Genomic DNA, 16,876 nt, shown 5'->3' on the forward strand with positions numbered 1-16,876 from the left:
TCATTTTCATGTGTACTATGGCCTTGATTTCAATAGCTGCATTCATGCTGACTTCTGTCCAACCTCTTCCCTCCCCAAGCCTTTCATCAGAGTTATTGGCAAGGAACAAGACAAGCTGACACGAGTTTCTCATCTTTTCCTAGCAGGTTCCATAAATATTTGTTGACATAATGACCTATCTTCTCTTGCCAGAATGCTCTAGTGTTGCTAAAATCAATGTGCAATAACCAAGAGAAAAGTTGTAAGAAGGAAAAGTAGTCTGGATCAACAATTACTCTGGAACACTTGTCCCTATAAATCTGAAGGCTGCATAAATTCAGACCGTAAATTCACTGCTTGAACATTTGCTTGCGAGTGATCGAAGAATTTTAGAGTTGCCTATGAAAATTATACGATTATATGGAAAAAATACACATGTAATTATAAAGCTCACATGTTTAAAGAATCCAAGGATATGAAAATAAGCTTTCCCACAATGCAGATAGGATAATATATGTCTATTAACTTGTTTACCTAGACAAACTCCTGCCCCCATGCCTTACAAATAAAACCTCTAGGAAACAGATAGGGTATTACTTAGGTGTTTCAGAACTACCATGGAAAACATGTCACAACCAATCTCAGGTTATCTCACTCTCTGGGTAAGTCAGTTTAATTTTCTTCCCTCAGACTCAAAAAGTAGGAGCAACTCAGATTTTGACAAAGCATCTAATAACCCTAATCCCTCCTGAGATAATTTCTTGCTTCTATATCTAAATAACAACAACAACAACAATAATAATAATTTCTTAACTGACCATCACAAGATCTACACATTTCAAAAATGAAACTTTGATCTTTTCTAAGTTTCTAACATGTAAGCATGTTCAAGTGATCAAGGACAAATAGTTCTGAAAACACATTTTAATTGGAAGACATTGAGTTGTCTATTGATTAAACGTATCTAAATTATCTTTTAAGACCATTGGTATATAAAATCCAAAGTTTCCAGAACCACAAAAACCATTTTTTTTCCTGATGTGATTGTTTAATCATGTCAACATAAGGAACTATACTTTGAATAGAGAGCCTTTTTTATCCATAAGTGGTACTGTGATTGCAAAATACTTGATTGTGAGTTTGAGCTTTACTTTCTCAGCTATGTGACCTTGGATAAATTTCTTAACCTCCCCGAGATGAGTAATACGAAGATAATAACCTCCAATAGCAATATGGAGGGAAATAATAGCACTTTTCTTGTGGAGTTAGTGGGAGATGAAATGAGATCTCTGTTGACAATATATCAGGCAATACAACGCCTGATACGCAGAAAGCATTTGATAAATATTACCATTACAATTTGATCAATAATGCTGCTATTTTATGAATTCAAATCTGTTACATTTTCTACAAATAGATCAACTGATTCTGTGTTTTTAGAACCATTTGTAAAAAATCATAATAGATGAAACATATGTCATATCATAATGGGAAAAATCTGTAAGGCCTACCTGCCAGCACAAAGATATGATTTCCTGGTTCTCCTTGCTTAATAATGTAACTGCCTTGTTGGTAGTTTCTCCCATACATACATTCCACCATGTCTTTGATCTGCTGAGGGTCCAGTCGCTTCAGAAACTGGTTTTTATTTAGGGCATCTGTGATGAGTTTCTTCTCACTGGTGAAACAGAAAAGAGGCAAGATGGTAGCTGAAATGAAAGCAAATCATGCCTCATGGTCCATGAGGAATCATTCATTCTGGTTATTTATATCCCTACTAGTACACATGAAATTTCCTGAAATTTCTAGCCCCACCAAACACCTCACCTTTGTCACTGCCATACCTTACATGCAAAACCTTTACATATTTTTGAATATTTTTCCTGGTAGTCACTATCACCCCAAAGTGCGATCATTTCTACTTCCAACATGATGTTTCACAAGGGAGCATCTTCACATTTCCATCTATACAATTTTGAGATGGAAAGTAAGTCTGATGAATAGGAAGGAACTATATTCAAGAGACAATATCACCGACCATTTATGATGTGTGAATGCATACACAGTGCCTATGGTATGAATTATTTTGTATCTCAGTTTCATGGCCTATGAAATCATTATTATTCTAATTTTGTGAAATGGTTAACTAAGTAGTAAGAAGCAAATTACTCCTCATAGGGTTTAAATATTATCTGTGAGTCAGACAGCTATGATGTTTTCATTCTATTCCACTGTTTTTATGACCTGTCAAACTGACTCCGTAGTTTGATCAGACATAGAGGGGAATGGTAAGCATCCAGGATTGCTTTGCTTTTACCCTAGGTGTGTCTGGTCTGGATAAAACCTGTGTTTCCAACATCAAACCCTGTTTGTTCTTCAAATTCAATCCCTGATTATTGATAATCCTAGAAGACTCTGCTTTCTAAGGAAAAGAAGCAGCTCCAAATAGCAACTCAATTATCATAAATTACAAATGTTTAAACTCATGCTTTAGATAAAGATGTCGCAAAATTCTTGAACTAGAAAAAAAGATACTTTAGGAAGCTGTCAGAATCTTGTAATACAATGTATTTACCATCTGCATGACTTCCCAAAATGGTTTTTTTTTTCTTTCGCTAGAATGTATATATTCAAATGCCAACCCTAGCTTTTCTATTTGAAATTTAAGATCTTGTTCTTATGAGAAGTTCCTAAAAATATGAAGTCAGAGTAGGGCATTAGTTACTTCCCTCATGATCTCATTAGATCCCTAGATTGTGTGAAGAAAAAAGGTGACACTTGTACAGAGATTTCCTTTCCCTGACAGGGACTCTAACTGAACATCTTGCGAACTTTCTTCTCCCTTCATCTAAACTATCACTAAACCTTGTCAAATTCCTTTACAAAACATCATCGTTAGCAAATTTATCTTCAATTTTCAAGAATGTTACCACAGTTCAAAAGCAAAATATAAGTCTTGACAATTTTAACAATTTCCTTCGTAGAGCTTCAGATTCTAGACTTTGAGTTTATTTTGTACCATATTCTCAGATCAATCTTGCTAGGAAAAAAAAATGATTGAATATTGTTAGGTGCCAGTGGTTCTTGCCTATATTCCTAGCTACTCAGGATGTTCAGATCTGAGGATCACAGTTTAAAGCCAACCTGCATAGAAAAGTCTATGAGATTCTGATCTCTAATTAATGAGCAAAAGAGCTGGAAATAGAAGAGTGGCTCAAGTGGTAGAGTTCCAGTCTTGAGCAAATAAGCTAAGGGAGAGCATGTAGCCCTGAGTTCAAGCAGCAGTACTGTCATAAGACTTACAAAATCATATCTAGGCCCAGTATAGTCAAATTACTAAAGACAAAATAAAAATAGAAAATTCAAAATGAGGCAGAACTAATTTACTTCTCAAGAGAGATGATGAAAAACAGAACACAACAGAATATCTCCAAAGAGCTCCATAGGGCCTAAGGAATATCTTTACCTGGTGAAAATAGCCTTTAATAATAAAGAAAATTAAGAGATTTTCAGAATGTTTTTCCATTGGCACCAGACTCATAATAGTGGACAACTCCAGACAGAAGGAATGGGATCTCAGATAAAAACTGGCAGATGTTAGCAGGAAGAAAGAACACTAGAAATACATATACTACTTTTTTATGTTTAAGCTTTCACAATAATTTTAAGTGATTTTAATACATTTCACTAACTTTTTAAAAATATAAATTTTTTGTCAGAACAACTAGCTGTATTCCTACAATAAGTAACTTATAAAGCAATAAAAAAAATTAGGTAGAATGTAGAAAATCTAAACAACTGATCATCAATGTTACCTCCTTTTTTGATGTAACTGGTACTTTAAGTCAGTAGACAATAACTGTTTTCAAGTGTACCTCAAACTGTGATTATATGAAACCATGAAAAAACAAAAAGTATCAACAAAATTCATAAGACTGAAATAAAACATTGTATTTTTTAATATAATAGCATAAGTTAGAAAATCAGTAACAAGGGCTGAGAAGGTGGCTCAGTGGTAGAGTGCTTGCCTTGCATGCATGAGGCCCTGGGTTCGATTCCTCAGCACCACATAAACAAAAAGAAAAAAGCCGGAAGTGGCACTGTGGCTCAAGTGGTAGAGCACTAGCCTTGAGCTGAAGAGCTGAGGGACAGTGCCCAGGCCCAGAGTTCAGGCCTCACAACTGGGCCCCCCCCCAAAAAAAATCAGTAACAAAAGATAACCATAAAATCCTCAAGTGTATGAGAACTGAGCAAGACATTTCCAAATACCCCACTAAACAAAAATTAAATCATATGGTAAGTCAAATAAAAATTTGAAACTAAGAATAAAATATATTGTGTTAAATTAAAATTAAACAATGCTTAGAAAAGAGCCAATAGGAATGAATAATGACTACATGAATGACTCTGTTTCAAAAGGCTAGAGAAGCAAAAGGCAGCCAGCAGTAGTGATATATAATGTCTTTTATCCCAGAAATGGGAAGCTGAAGTAGGAATATCACAAGTGTTTGAAAGCCAGTTTGACTACATATCAAAACCTTCCTCCTCCAAAAAGAGGAAAGAAAAACAAAATGATTACACACAAAAAATGAAGAAGGAGAAGCAGGAAGACAAAAAGTAGAAAAGCAAATAAATATACATATGGAAAATGAGAATTGTCCAGTGGAAAGAATCAACACAGCCCCATTTTTTTAATCTGAAAAAGCTAATGAAAATGATAAGGAGATAGGTGTGAACATAGGGTGAGTGGGGAATTGCTAATCCTGGAAACAAGACATTACTGAAATAAGCCTAATCTCTCTTAGTATTTATTGTCTATTTTTAATAAATCAGTGAATAAACAACTACTTGAAAAATTTATTTGGACTAAAAAAATTCCTAGAAAAATATAACATGAAATAGACACAAGAAAAAATAGAAAATCTGATTAACAATAAAGAAATTAAATACAAAAAAAACTCTATCTCCACCAAAATTCTAGCTTCACATGACTATTGTTAAATTTTCTAGGCAATTAAGAAAAAATAGCATTAATTTACCTACTCTTTTCCAGAAAATAGGAAACAGAATTTTTCCAAACTCATTTTGTAGTGCCAGAAGAGATCAAGTTGTTTTTGTTTTTTGTTGTCTTTAATTTATAAAAACTCATATTACAACCCAGGGCCCATTGGCTCTTGCCTGTAATCCTAGCCTATCGTCAATAAGCTTTTTAATTTTTTTTTGTGAACAGCTCCAAATAGAAAATAACCAGAAGCCGAGCTCTGGTGGCTCACACTTGTAATCCTAGCTACTCAGGAGGCTGAGATGTGAGGATCACAGTTCAAAGATAGCCTGGGCAGGAAAAGTCTGTGAGACTCTTAATCTCCATCAGAAAATCAGAAGTGGTGCTATGTGGGTCAAAGTGGTAGAGCACTAGCCTTCAGTTAGCAAAAGAGCTCAGTGTCAGTGCCCAGGCTCTGAGTTCAAGCCCCAGAGGCTTTCCTCCATCTTGCTAGAAATGGACCAAACTCCATTTCTATGTATCTTGTGCCAGGTATCAGCTACCTTGTTTCTCATGTTTCTGCCTATGCATTTCTTTACCTGTTTGCTCCCCTTTCCCCATGCTCTTGGCAAACCTTGGCTTTTGCTACAATGTGTTTGGTTCCTTGCAAAGAGAATGTGGAACATCCTTTAGAGAACTCACCCTAGCTCATGGCAGGTTAAGGCCCTCTGGGAAATGAGAAGTGGGAAAGGAAAGGGTGTGAGGACGGGAATGGAAGAATATAATCAGGCTCATGAGGCTTTCTGAACAGGCTCTGAAACTTGTCTTCTCCTCTCATGGGGTATGTGACATCCAAGATGTCTTAGAATAAAAAAGGACAAAAGAAAGATAGGCAAATAGAACTCTACCACAGCACTCTTCTGCCACACAAGTGCTATCTCTTTGGACTGTTAATTGTGTGATCACATGCCCTGCCTTCCAGACCTCCTCCAAGAGAATTTGTTGGGAGTTGTTCTCCTTAGGTACCTCTCACAGGGCTTTCGAATCCTGACACTGCTTGTATGTACTTTCCTTCATCCATGCTACACTGGGTTTATTTAATATTGTCTGGCTAAGGCCACTTCTGAATTGTTTGTAAAAATCTGTTCTATATTTATAATAGAAAATTGTATTTCAAGGAAAAATAAAACTATTCAGAAAAAGCTGAAAGTGGTGCTGTTGCTAAAGTGGTAGAGCCTTGAATACAAAGAGGCTCAGGAACAGCATCAGGGTCCTATGTTCAAGTCCTAGGACTGGCAAAACAAAAACAAAAACAGAACAGCAACAAACAACAACAACAAAATCCCTCATATTACGTGAAAGGAAAACTAAAGTATTTCTAATAATGGTCACAAATCAAAAAGCAAATTAAATAAAGTAATCAAAATATTCTAACTACAACATGATAGGATTAAAAGATGAAATACATAGTAAATTTAATTGGATACAGAGAAAGTAGTTGGTAAGATTAAGTATCAGTAATGACTTATAAATCTTACTGTAGCTCATAGGAAATTATGAATAAAAATCTTAGTCCAACAAAACACCCATAAAATAAAATGAAACAGAAAACAATTTATTAGTCTGCAAAATACTGAAAGCTTCACTATTAATAGCAGACATAGGGTACATCAGTTCAAACATGAGTCAGAAATAACAGTACATTGAATGAAGCTAAGAAAAGAATAAAGAAGGAAAAATAGAAGGAAACCTATCAGAAGTGAAAATACAGAAAAAGAAGAAATTAAATTCTCTTCACAAGGCATGGTTAAATATGTGAAAAAGTCAAACTAAGAAGCATGTGTCTCATGCCTGTAATTCTAACTACTCAGAAGGCTGAAATATAGAGGATCCTGGTTGCAAATCAGCCCAGATAGAAAAGTCTGTAAGAGGGCATCTCCAAAATTACCAGTGAAAATCAGGGATGGAAGTATAGCTGAAGTGGTAGAACACCAGTAAGGCAAGCAAGTTAAGTAAGCAAACCCAACATAGCAAGTCTCTAATTTAAGACCCAGTACACCAAAAATGAGGTAGTGGGGGTGGAGGGGATTGAACAATTAAATTATCAAGATTAACAAGTGCTCTGGGCATGGTAGGTCATACCTGCAATCCTAGATACTTAGGAGGCTGATCAGGAGGATTGGGGTTTAAGCCAGGCTTGGCTAAAGTTCATGAGACTCTATTTCATAAATCTATTTTTATAAATCTAGGTGCAATTTCACATGCCTGTTAACTAGGTGCAACTTCACATGCCTGTAATCTCAGCTATTCAGGGAGCATAAATAGAAAGATTGTAGTGACGACTTGGCCTGAGAAAACAGTAAGACCTTATTTTAAAAAAACTAACAAAATCACAAAAGGATTGGGACATGACTCAAGTAGTAGAATATCTGCCCTGCAAGTATAAAGCCTTAAGTTCAAACCCCAGTATTACACACACACACACACACACACACACACACACACACACATAAGGGGGAAGGGAAAAAAGGGAAAGAAGGGAAGGAAATCAAAAAGTGATTTCCCAAGTCTCAATGGCTAAAAAAAATTAATTAATTATATTTCTATATTCTGATACCAAACAATTAAAATGAAAATGTATATATTACATCATTCATTTAAAATAGAATAAAAAACATTGACTATGTGAGATTATATTTAGTAAATATATACAACCTTTTTGCATCAATAAGAGAAATTGAAGAAAATACAAATGAAGGAAAATGTCATGTTAAGAATGAGAATATTAAATTTCCTATTGGTGTCAAGTCTATTTAAGTTGGTCTAGTTTCAATGAAATCACAATCAAGATTGTCTTAAGTTATGAAAATTGGCAAGGTGATTCTAAAATTCTTATAGTCATAAAAGGACCCAATGAAAGCCTTAGAATATTGAAGAAAAATAACAAAACGGAAACTCTTAAAGTGATGGAGATTAGGAATCATTATAAATTAAAATAATTGAGAATATATTATTGGCAGAAGACTGGACAAAAAAGATCTTTGGAACATTATTCAAAGTCCAGAAACTGGCCTACACATACAGAAATACCTGCTGTACAACAGCAGCTTAACTACAAAGCTCTGAGGGGAGAAACAAGAAATCAATGGAAAAATATATTAAAAACTTCTCAACAGAAAGTCAATAAAAGCCACAGTGAGACACCACAATATACCACCAACCAGAATGGCTAGAATGCAAAATGCTGAGTATTAAATGCTGAAAACTTAAACCATTCACATTGCTGGTGGGAGCATGGATTTCTTCAACCACTTTGAAAAGCTCACAAACTGTAGTCGATTTGAACTTATTAATAATGTATGGTCCAACTATTTCACTTCTACATTTATATCCCATCCTACATCATACATAAATGATGCAAAAGACATGGGCAAAATATCCATAGTAGCATTGTTCATTTTTGCTAGACAACAGAAATAAACAAATGTCCAATAATAGCAGAAACTGTCAATTGTTTATACTCATGCAATAACACTTTATAGAGAAGACCATTAATAAGACACTGCTAGGTATAATAATGTGAATGAATCTTATCATATAAAAGAAAGAAACCTCAGTCTGTATAGTCTATATTCCATTACTGTATCAATATAAATGTCAAAAATATACATTTTATATTTATATATATATAATGAGTGGAGATTGCCCTCATTTGGGGCTTCTGAGGTTCTTGAATGTTCTATTTCCTGCTAATATGTGGTGGTTACATGATTATACTCACTGATTTTTTTTTTTTTTGTCAGTCATGGGGCTTGAACTCTGGGCTTGGGTGTTATCCCTCAGCTCTTCAGCTCGAGTCACAGCACCACTTCCAGTTTTCTAGTGGTTTATTGGAGCTAAGAGTCTCACAGATTTTCCTGCCCAGGCTGGCTTTGAACCATGATCCTCAGATCTCTGCCTCCTGAGTAGCTAGGATTACAGGCGTGAGCCACTGGCACCCAGCTCCTAAATTATTTTTATACTTCAAAAACCTTAGGTTTCTGTCCATTGGAGGAATCTGAGCTGGTTCCATATGTTGGCTATGCTAAATAATGCTGCAATAAACATGGTTGTTGCTATAGTGTTTGTGGTCTATTGGATAAATGTGCAGAAATGGAATTACTGGGTCATAGGGTAGTTCTATGCTTAGGTTTTTGAGATCCTTACCAACTGCTTTCCAGAGTAGTAGAACAAGTTTGCATTCCCGCCAACAGTGCGCTTAATTCTAGATTTTTGTTTGTTTAATTTATCTTTTATTGTAAAGGTTATATTACAGTGAAATAAGTAACTGTTACAGTTACATAAGTAAGGTAATGGGTACCTTTTGAACAGTGTCACCCCCTTCCCCCATTTTCTCATTTCCCCTCCCTAACCCCATCCTGCCCCCAAGTTGTATAGCTCATTTCCAACTAGTATTTAGTAAGTCTCACTGCTGAATTGGTTCACCCTTTGTCCCACCACTTCTGTGCTTCCCTTTCCTCTCCCCAAATCAGATAAACTTACATACAAGACAAAGGGTACAGAAATAAAAAAACAGTGACAAAATGGAATAAACCAAAAGAAAAAAGAAAGAGAAAATAAATAACTGCAAACAGTACAACAAAAACCCTCTAGTTTCCATTTCTTGGAGTTTGTTTTGAAAAGCATCACTTTATATGATCATATGCACATAGTTATTGAGCCCTTGTGATCCTCTCCTAAGAATATCCTCCTTTGTTCTCACTCTGTGAATCTACAAATAAACCAACAGATCGTAAAAGACAAATAATTACACTTGGACATGATTAATTAAACCGCACCTTAATTCTAGAAGTATAGTCCTGTTCTAGTTCCCTCTAATGAGGGGAGCCATGCAACTGTGTTTCTCTGGGTCTGCCTACTTCACTTAACAAAATCCTCTCCAAGTCGTTCCATTGCCTTACAAATGGTTCAATGTCATTCTTTCTGATGGATGAACACACTGATTGAGTGCACTGATGAGAGCTCAGTGGGGGGCACCCAAGTGATTATAAATAAATTAACGGAAGATAGTAGAATCGATGAAGAACGCAATTAGCAAACAGCATAATTCATTAGAAAGACTAAGTCAAAGGCTAACAAAATGAGCAAGAGGGAATGGATACTTGCAAGGGGGAGGAGTCAAGAGGAAAAGGTAGAATTAACTGAGGAAATAAGAATGCAAACAATTATGTGTTATATATGCCGCAGGACTGAGGAAAACTAAGGAAAGGGTGGATGTGAGGGGAGTGAAGATTTTTGAAGGGATGACACAGATCAAGACATATTGTATGTTATGTTAAATGGCAAAACAAATCAATACATAACCTACAAATTAAGAAAAGGGAGGGAAGGGGTTGGGTGGAGTGAACAGGTGGGTGAGAATGTTTGTTGTAAGGGGTGACATCAATCAAGAGGCACTGTACTTATAAAATGCTCTGTTGAATGACAACTCCTTTGTACAACTACCTAAATGAAATAAAAATACATAAAATACAATAAAATCCTAGGCTTGAATTTCCCAATTCTGCTACCTTTTAGTTTTATATTCTTGGACCAGTTAACTAACTCACTGATTCTCAGATTTCTCATCTAAGTAGAGCATGGCTGCCTACCTACTTCATAGGCATATACACACATTGACTCAGATTATGTGGCGGTAAATATTTAATACCCGGAAATGCTAGTTGCTGGCAATAGAAGGAGTTTTAGTTTAGTTTTGTTTCTTTTTCTGGAAAGAAAACGTGGGATGTGGAAGGTTCAAGAATCTACAGAGCAACAAAGAGGTATGTTTAGGACCCTTTAAGCTGTTCAAAGTTCCTCTAGTGGGGCTCAATCTAAACCTTTATGTGTCTGAGGCAATATCCTAATCCTTTTGCAATCCTTTTACCCCACACTTGCATAATCATTCCTAGAAGCAATAAATTCTTGTCTTCCAACGTGTGCAGGAATTTCATTTATCAAAGTTCACAGACAGTGCTTGTACTGGGCTCCATCTCCCTTCCTGCTCCTGGGTTTCAGGGACTTCTGTTCTCACAGTTGTTTTTGTCAGTTTCATGCACACTGTTATCATGCAACCTTCTCTGCATGAGGCTCAAGGCAAAGTTAGGGGCCAGCAGCTTCTCTCTCTGCCTTCTTTCCTATCTAGCAAGCATTTCTTGTGAGCAGAGGGTTTAGAGCAGCTTTACTTGTGTGGCATTTCATAGCTTGATTAGATATTCAAATATTAGATAAGGCATGTTTGCTAAAAGCCCAAGATCTGGAGCTGAGTGAGATGCCACTTTTGATTTCAAGTCATGCCAGTTACTTGCCATGGAACTTTGTGCAAGTCACTTAACCTTCATGTCATCTCAGTCAAACAATAATAAGCATCATCTACAGTCATAGGATTTCTATGAGAATTCAATTAGTTAACAAATAAATTACTGAAAAAATAAACAGCACCTGGAACATAAAATATACTACCTAAGTGTTAACTATTACTTCGCCAAATCAGCATGTGTTACCAACAAATTTAAAACTGAGCAAGAACGACTATAAAAACTCTATATTTGAAGCCAGAAAACTGTTGCTCATGCCTGGAGGCTGCTCAAGAGGCTGATATCTGAAGACTGCCATTCAAAACCATCTGAGTCATGAAAGTCCATGAGATTCTTATCTCCAGTTAGTCACCCAAAACCTGGAAATGATGCTGTGGCTCAAGTAGTAAAGCACAAGCCTTTAGTTGAAAAAATATTTGCTAAAGGGTAATGTTGAAACTCTGAGTTCAAGCCCCAATACCAGTGAAAAATAAACTATATTCTGTGCATAAGACTTGTCTTTATTCATTTAGGAAGAGCACCCTGAAATGTTGGTAAAATACCTGACAGTCTAGACCCTCTGCTTGCCTATCTAGTTTCCCATACTTCAGGGTACTGCAGGGCCACTGAACTACTTGATGTCCACAAATGTGTTCACTCACTCTGTTTCCTTACGGTCTCTTCCTCCTTCAAAACCCAGCTCAGTATTTTCTCTTTCATAGAAGTGTCTCAGATTCCTACAAGTTAAGAATGCTCTCTTTCTTGTGTGCATTGATCTCTCACAGCATTAATCATGAAAAACTAAAATAAATAATTTTAACTTCCCTGCAAAGGAAATTCTGAACTTCAAGGGCGTGACTATGCTTTCTTTGCCCATTTACTGCTTAACATCTATAATGGTACCTGGCACATATCCAGATCTCAATAAAACAGAAAGCTGAAGAACATTCAAGTTCTTTTTTTTTTTCTTTAACTACTCAGGTGGGGGTTGAAAAATGTTAGTAACCTACTCGACAGGCATAGATAGCACACAGGATAAATAACCTCTTTGTTAAATCACTCACTCATCCAAGGTACAAAAAAGTTAAACATACAACATGATAGCCAATAAATGCAAATGATCATAAATTGGGGAACGAGTGTAAGAAAGATGAGAGCATTCAGCAGGTCATCAGAAAGTAGGCATGACTTTCTCCTGTCATTCCTCTCACCTCTTGCCCATGTAATCAAGCACGTTTGTGATTTAATCAGGTTGCTGTTATTTCTTGCTCACAACAAACATTTCTCTGTCTCTTTCTTAAATCTCTGCATCTGATCCCATTCCCAAGAGCACCAAAGTACAGATTTTAATAGTGAAATGTTGAAAATAACCGAAACTTACAAGGAAGTTAACCTGACAGACTCAATGATATGCATAATCATCATTTGGGTGGCATGGTAATTGGGTATAAATGGCAAATGGTTCCTTGAAATGTCTTCAATTAGTAATGCTCTTAGACCATCAAACTAAATGTTTTGGGAGTCAGCTACTGTTCTGGTAACATGATAGCTTTCAATCTTGGCTGCATATTAAGACTATGGGGAGCTTTTATAAACCCATCAGCCTAGGATCTTACTTTAAATCAATTCAATCAGATTCCCTGGGGATTGGATCCATGCATAATTTTGTTTTTTTTTAATTTTATTTTTTTATTATCTTTAAGTAGTTGTACATAGGAGTTACTATTTAACAAAACAGTGTACAAATACAACACATCTTGACCAATGTCATCTCTTTCAACATTCTCATCCATCCCTCCTCTACCCACCCACTCCCTCACTCATCTTAATTTTGTAGGTTATGCATTGAATTCTTGATGGTATTTTCCCCATCTTCTCCTCTTCTTTTATCTGTGTCTTTCCCCTTAGTCCTACCCTGCCCCTTTCACATACCTGCTTCTTGGTGTTTTATTTTGCTGAACTTTTATTTTGCCCTTCTAAGGAATTACACTATTTGATATCCCGTTGAATCTACCATATTTCAGTTAATATATTTGTGTACACTTGATTACCACCCAACATATTTACTTTTGAGTTTGTAAGATAAATCTAGCTTCCACATATAATGGGAAATATGCATCTTTTGTCTCTCTGATACAATGTCATTCTTTCTAATGGATAGTAAAATTCCATACCACATTTTCTTGAGCCATTCATCCATTAAGGGGCATCTGGGCTCATTCTATAACTTGGCTATGTGAATAGTGCTGCAATGAACATGGTTATGCTTGTGGCTTTAATGGTGGTTGTGCTGGTTTGTTATCTTTTGCGTAAATGTCATCATTTAAAAACAAATATTCTCCAGGTAATTGCAATGTGTGTTCATATCAAGAATTGCAGTGGCATGTAAGAAAATATCAACAACTCTTTTTTTATTGTGAAAATACTGTACAGAGGGATTTCAATTGCATGAGCAAGATAGTGAGTACATTTCTTATCAAGCATTGTAGCCTCCTCCTTTGTTTACCCTTCCCATCCCTTCCCAGCCTCCCCCTGCCCCCCATCCAATCCTCCCCCCCCCCCCCCGACCAAAGTTGTAAAGTTCGTTTTCGACATGACAACTTGTACTTCTCATTGTTGCAACGGGTCCACCTGTATCTTTATTTAAACGACTTGTTGTTCCCCTTTCCCTCCACAAATTATACCGACATCAAATACAGTAAAAGCAGGGGTTATAATGTGGGGGAAGGACATACAAAGCAACGAAGAAATCATCTTATAATTGTGTTAGAAACAAATGCATGAAAGAAAAAAAACATTTAAATACATATCTTAGGGTTCATTTCCATAACATCACCTTATCTGACCTTTTCTGCTTGACTCATACATATACTAGATATTGCAAATAAGGGAAACCATGAGACCTATGTTTTTTTGGGCCTGGCTTACTTCACTTAATATAATTTTTTCCAAGTCTTTCCATTTCCTAACAAATGGGACAATGTCATTCTTTCTGATGGAGGCGTAGAATTCCATTGTGTATATATACGACCTTTTCTTGATCCATTCATCTACTGAGGGGCATCTGGGTTGGTTCCATATCTTAGCTATGGCAAATAATGCTGCAATAAACATAGTTGTGCTGGTAGCTTTAGTGTGGTCTTGTTTGTAAACATTTGGGCAAATGCCCAAAAGTGGGATTGCTGAGTCATAGGGGAGCTCTATGTGGAGTCTTTTGAGGAACCTCCATACTACTTTCCAAAGTGATTGAACAAGTTTACACTCCCACCAACAATGAAGTAAGGTTCCCTTCTGTTCACATCACCTCCAGCATCTGTTGTTATTATACTTCTTGATTTTTGCCGTTCTAACTGGGGTGAGGTGGTATCTCAATGTTGTTTTGATTTGCATTTCTTTTATGGCTAGGGAGGTTGAGCATTTCTTCATGTGTCTATTGGCCAGAAGTTTCTCTTTAAATCTTTAGCCCACTTGTTTATTGGGCAGTTGTTTCTTTGAGGATTTGTTGTTGGGGGATTTAATTTCTTGAGTTCCAAGTATATTTTAGATATGAGACCCTTGTCTGTTGTATGGCTAGTGAAGATCTTCTCCCAATCCGTGGGCTTTCTATTGATCTTGCTAGCTATGTCCTTTGCCATGCAGAAGCTCTGCAACTTCATGCAATCCCATTTGTCTAACCTTTCTTTGATTTGTTGTGTTTCCGGGTCTCTATTAAGAAAATTTTGGCCTGCGCCAAGGAGACCTAGGGTTTCTCCTATTCCATCCTGTAATGTTTTCAGAGTGTCTGTTTTGAAAATATCAACAACTTTTAAGTAACACCTCCACCTTTGAGTTCCATGGTACTAGGCTGGAAACATGTGTGCAAGGAAAGTTCCTTACTAATGAACTAGTACTATATTTATTATATATTAAAAATAATTGGTCAACAATAATCACTTAATGTTTACCTCAGGATTTTGGCATAACTTATTGTCTTTTGCAATGTAACAATTAAATACAAAGATGAAGACATCCTTACTTTTCTCTTACTCCTCTCAGCATCCTTTCTGAAACCTGAAACACACCAAGTTCTAAAGGGATGCACTTATTATAACCCTAACACACTCGGCTTCTTTTTTGTGGAAAATATATGATAAGTATGCACAACATAAAATGTACCACTTTAACTATTTCAGGCTGAAGTATATTGTTTTCAACCACCACCTACACCCACCTGTACAGTTTTTCTCATCCTCCCAACTCTGAATATATTATATTATACACTGACTCAGTTCTCTTGCCTTCCTGTCCCTGGCAACCTGCACTGTATTTCATGTCTCTGACTACTTTGGGTATTCCATACATGTGGAATTATACAATATCTGTTCCTTCATGAACCTGGGTTATTTCAGTTGTCATAATGTTTACAAAACTTATTACTGTGTGTACCATGGACTAAAACTTCCTTTAAAAGGCTGTATGTGTGTATATAATTGTGTTTTGATTCTCCATCCACCCATTGGGCACTGGGTAATTTCATCTACTCCAAGTACTTCTATGAACCTGGATGTAGAAGATTCTACAGTGTTACTGTCACTTTGTATTGCCTACATGGCCACCATCCTTAACAAGAGACCCTGACCTCAGAGAAAACAAAGACTCTGGTACATTGTACCACATTCTAGGACATCCCCATGATGTCTACACCTGCTAGAACATCCTTACATAATCTCTTCCCCTTGACTGATGACAGAACCTATGACTTGGTCCTCCTCAACAGAACTCAGCCACAGTGATAGAGGAACACCCCAGGTATGTTATGGGACTATGTCTTAGCAAGATGTAATGTGGCTTTTCAGCTTCCTGAAAGATCTGTCCTATGGAGAGTAGACTTGTAGGAGGGACGCATAGACAGAACTTCTGGGCAGCTGCACTCCAAAATGCTGAGAGAAGCATGGGTCAGGTGGTAGAGCCCCAGCAGTGAGCAAGTAATCCTAAGTAGCATCCAATAAGAAAATGGTGACTTCAACTGTATAAGAGGAATCTAGCTCTGCCAACAGTCATTCAAGCCTGGAAGAGAAGCTCCTCTAGAAAGGAACAATTTCAGGAGACCCCTTGATTGCAGTTCCGTGAAACTGAGCAGATGACTTGCTTCAGGTGTGTCTAGACTCCTGACCCACAGGACACTCTGACATAGCAAATGTGTACTTCTAACTAAAGAATAGAAACGGAAAACTTTCTGAGTTTCTATTGCCAAGAAATTTACATGGCATCTTGCTCTGTTCATTTTTTTTTTTATTTCCCCCTCTCCTCTTATCTGGATGGCTGGAGTATGGAAGGGGCATGCTGGAAGCGCCAGAGTTTTCTTTCTATCCTATTTCACTAAACTTGATCTGTAAATTTCAAGTAGACTTTCAAATATGCTGTTTGAAAACTATCACTTAAAGTTCATTTGTAGTATCAAAACAAGAACTCTGGAAGATTAAATAAACATGGAGGTGGGCTCCTGGCCACTCACTGGTATAAATTATACATATGTAATATCTTCTGGTTATTTCTAGGTATAGAGTGCAAAGAGAAACCAATAACAACAAAAATCTGCCAA

At 36.6% G+C, this 16,876-nt stretch overlaps 1 protein-coding gene across 2 annotated transcripts in view; it reads right to left on the reverse strand.

Moving 5' to 3' along the window:
- The window catches only part of Prkg2 (protein kinase cGMP-dependent 2), a 114,190-nt gene that overhangs the window by 74,344 nt on the left and 22,970 nt on the right, over positions 1–16,876 (reverse strand). For both annotated transcript variants that reach the window (XM_042678156.1, XM_042678157.1), the window contains exon 3: positions 1,491–1,657. In XM_042678156.1, coding sequence (XP_042534090.1) covers positions 1,491–1,657 — 167 coding nt within the window. The remainder of the gene's footprint in view (positions 1–1,490; positions 1,658–16,876) is intronic.

The sequence above is a fragment of the Dipodomys spectabilis genome, unplaced genomic scaffold, assembly GCF_019054845.1.
Source record: "Dipodomys spectabilis isolate Male_0828 unplaced genomic scaffold, ASM1905484v1 ptg000043l, whole genome shotgun sequence".
Taxonomy (NCBI): Eukaryota; Metazoa; Chordata; class Mammalia; order Rodentia; family Heteromyidae; genus Dipodomys; species Dipodomys spectabilis.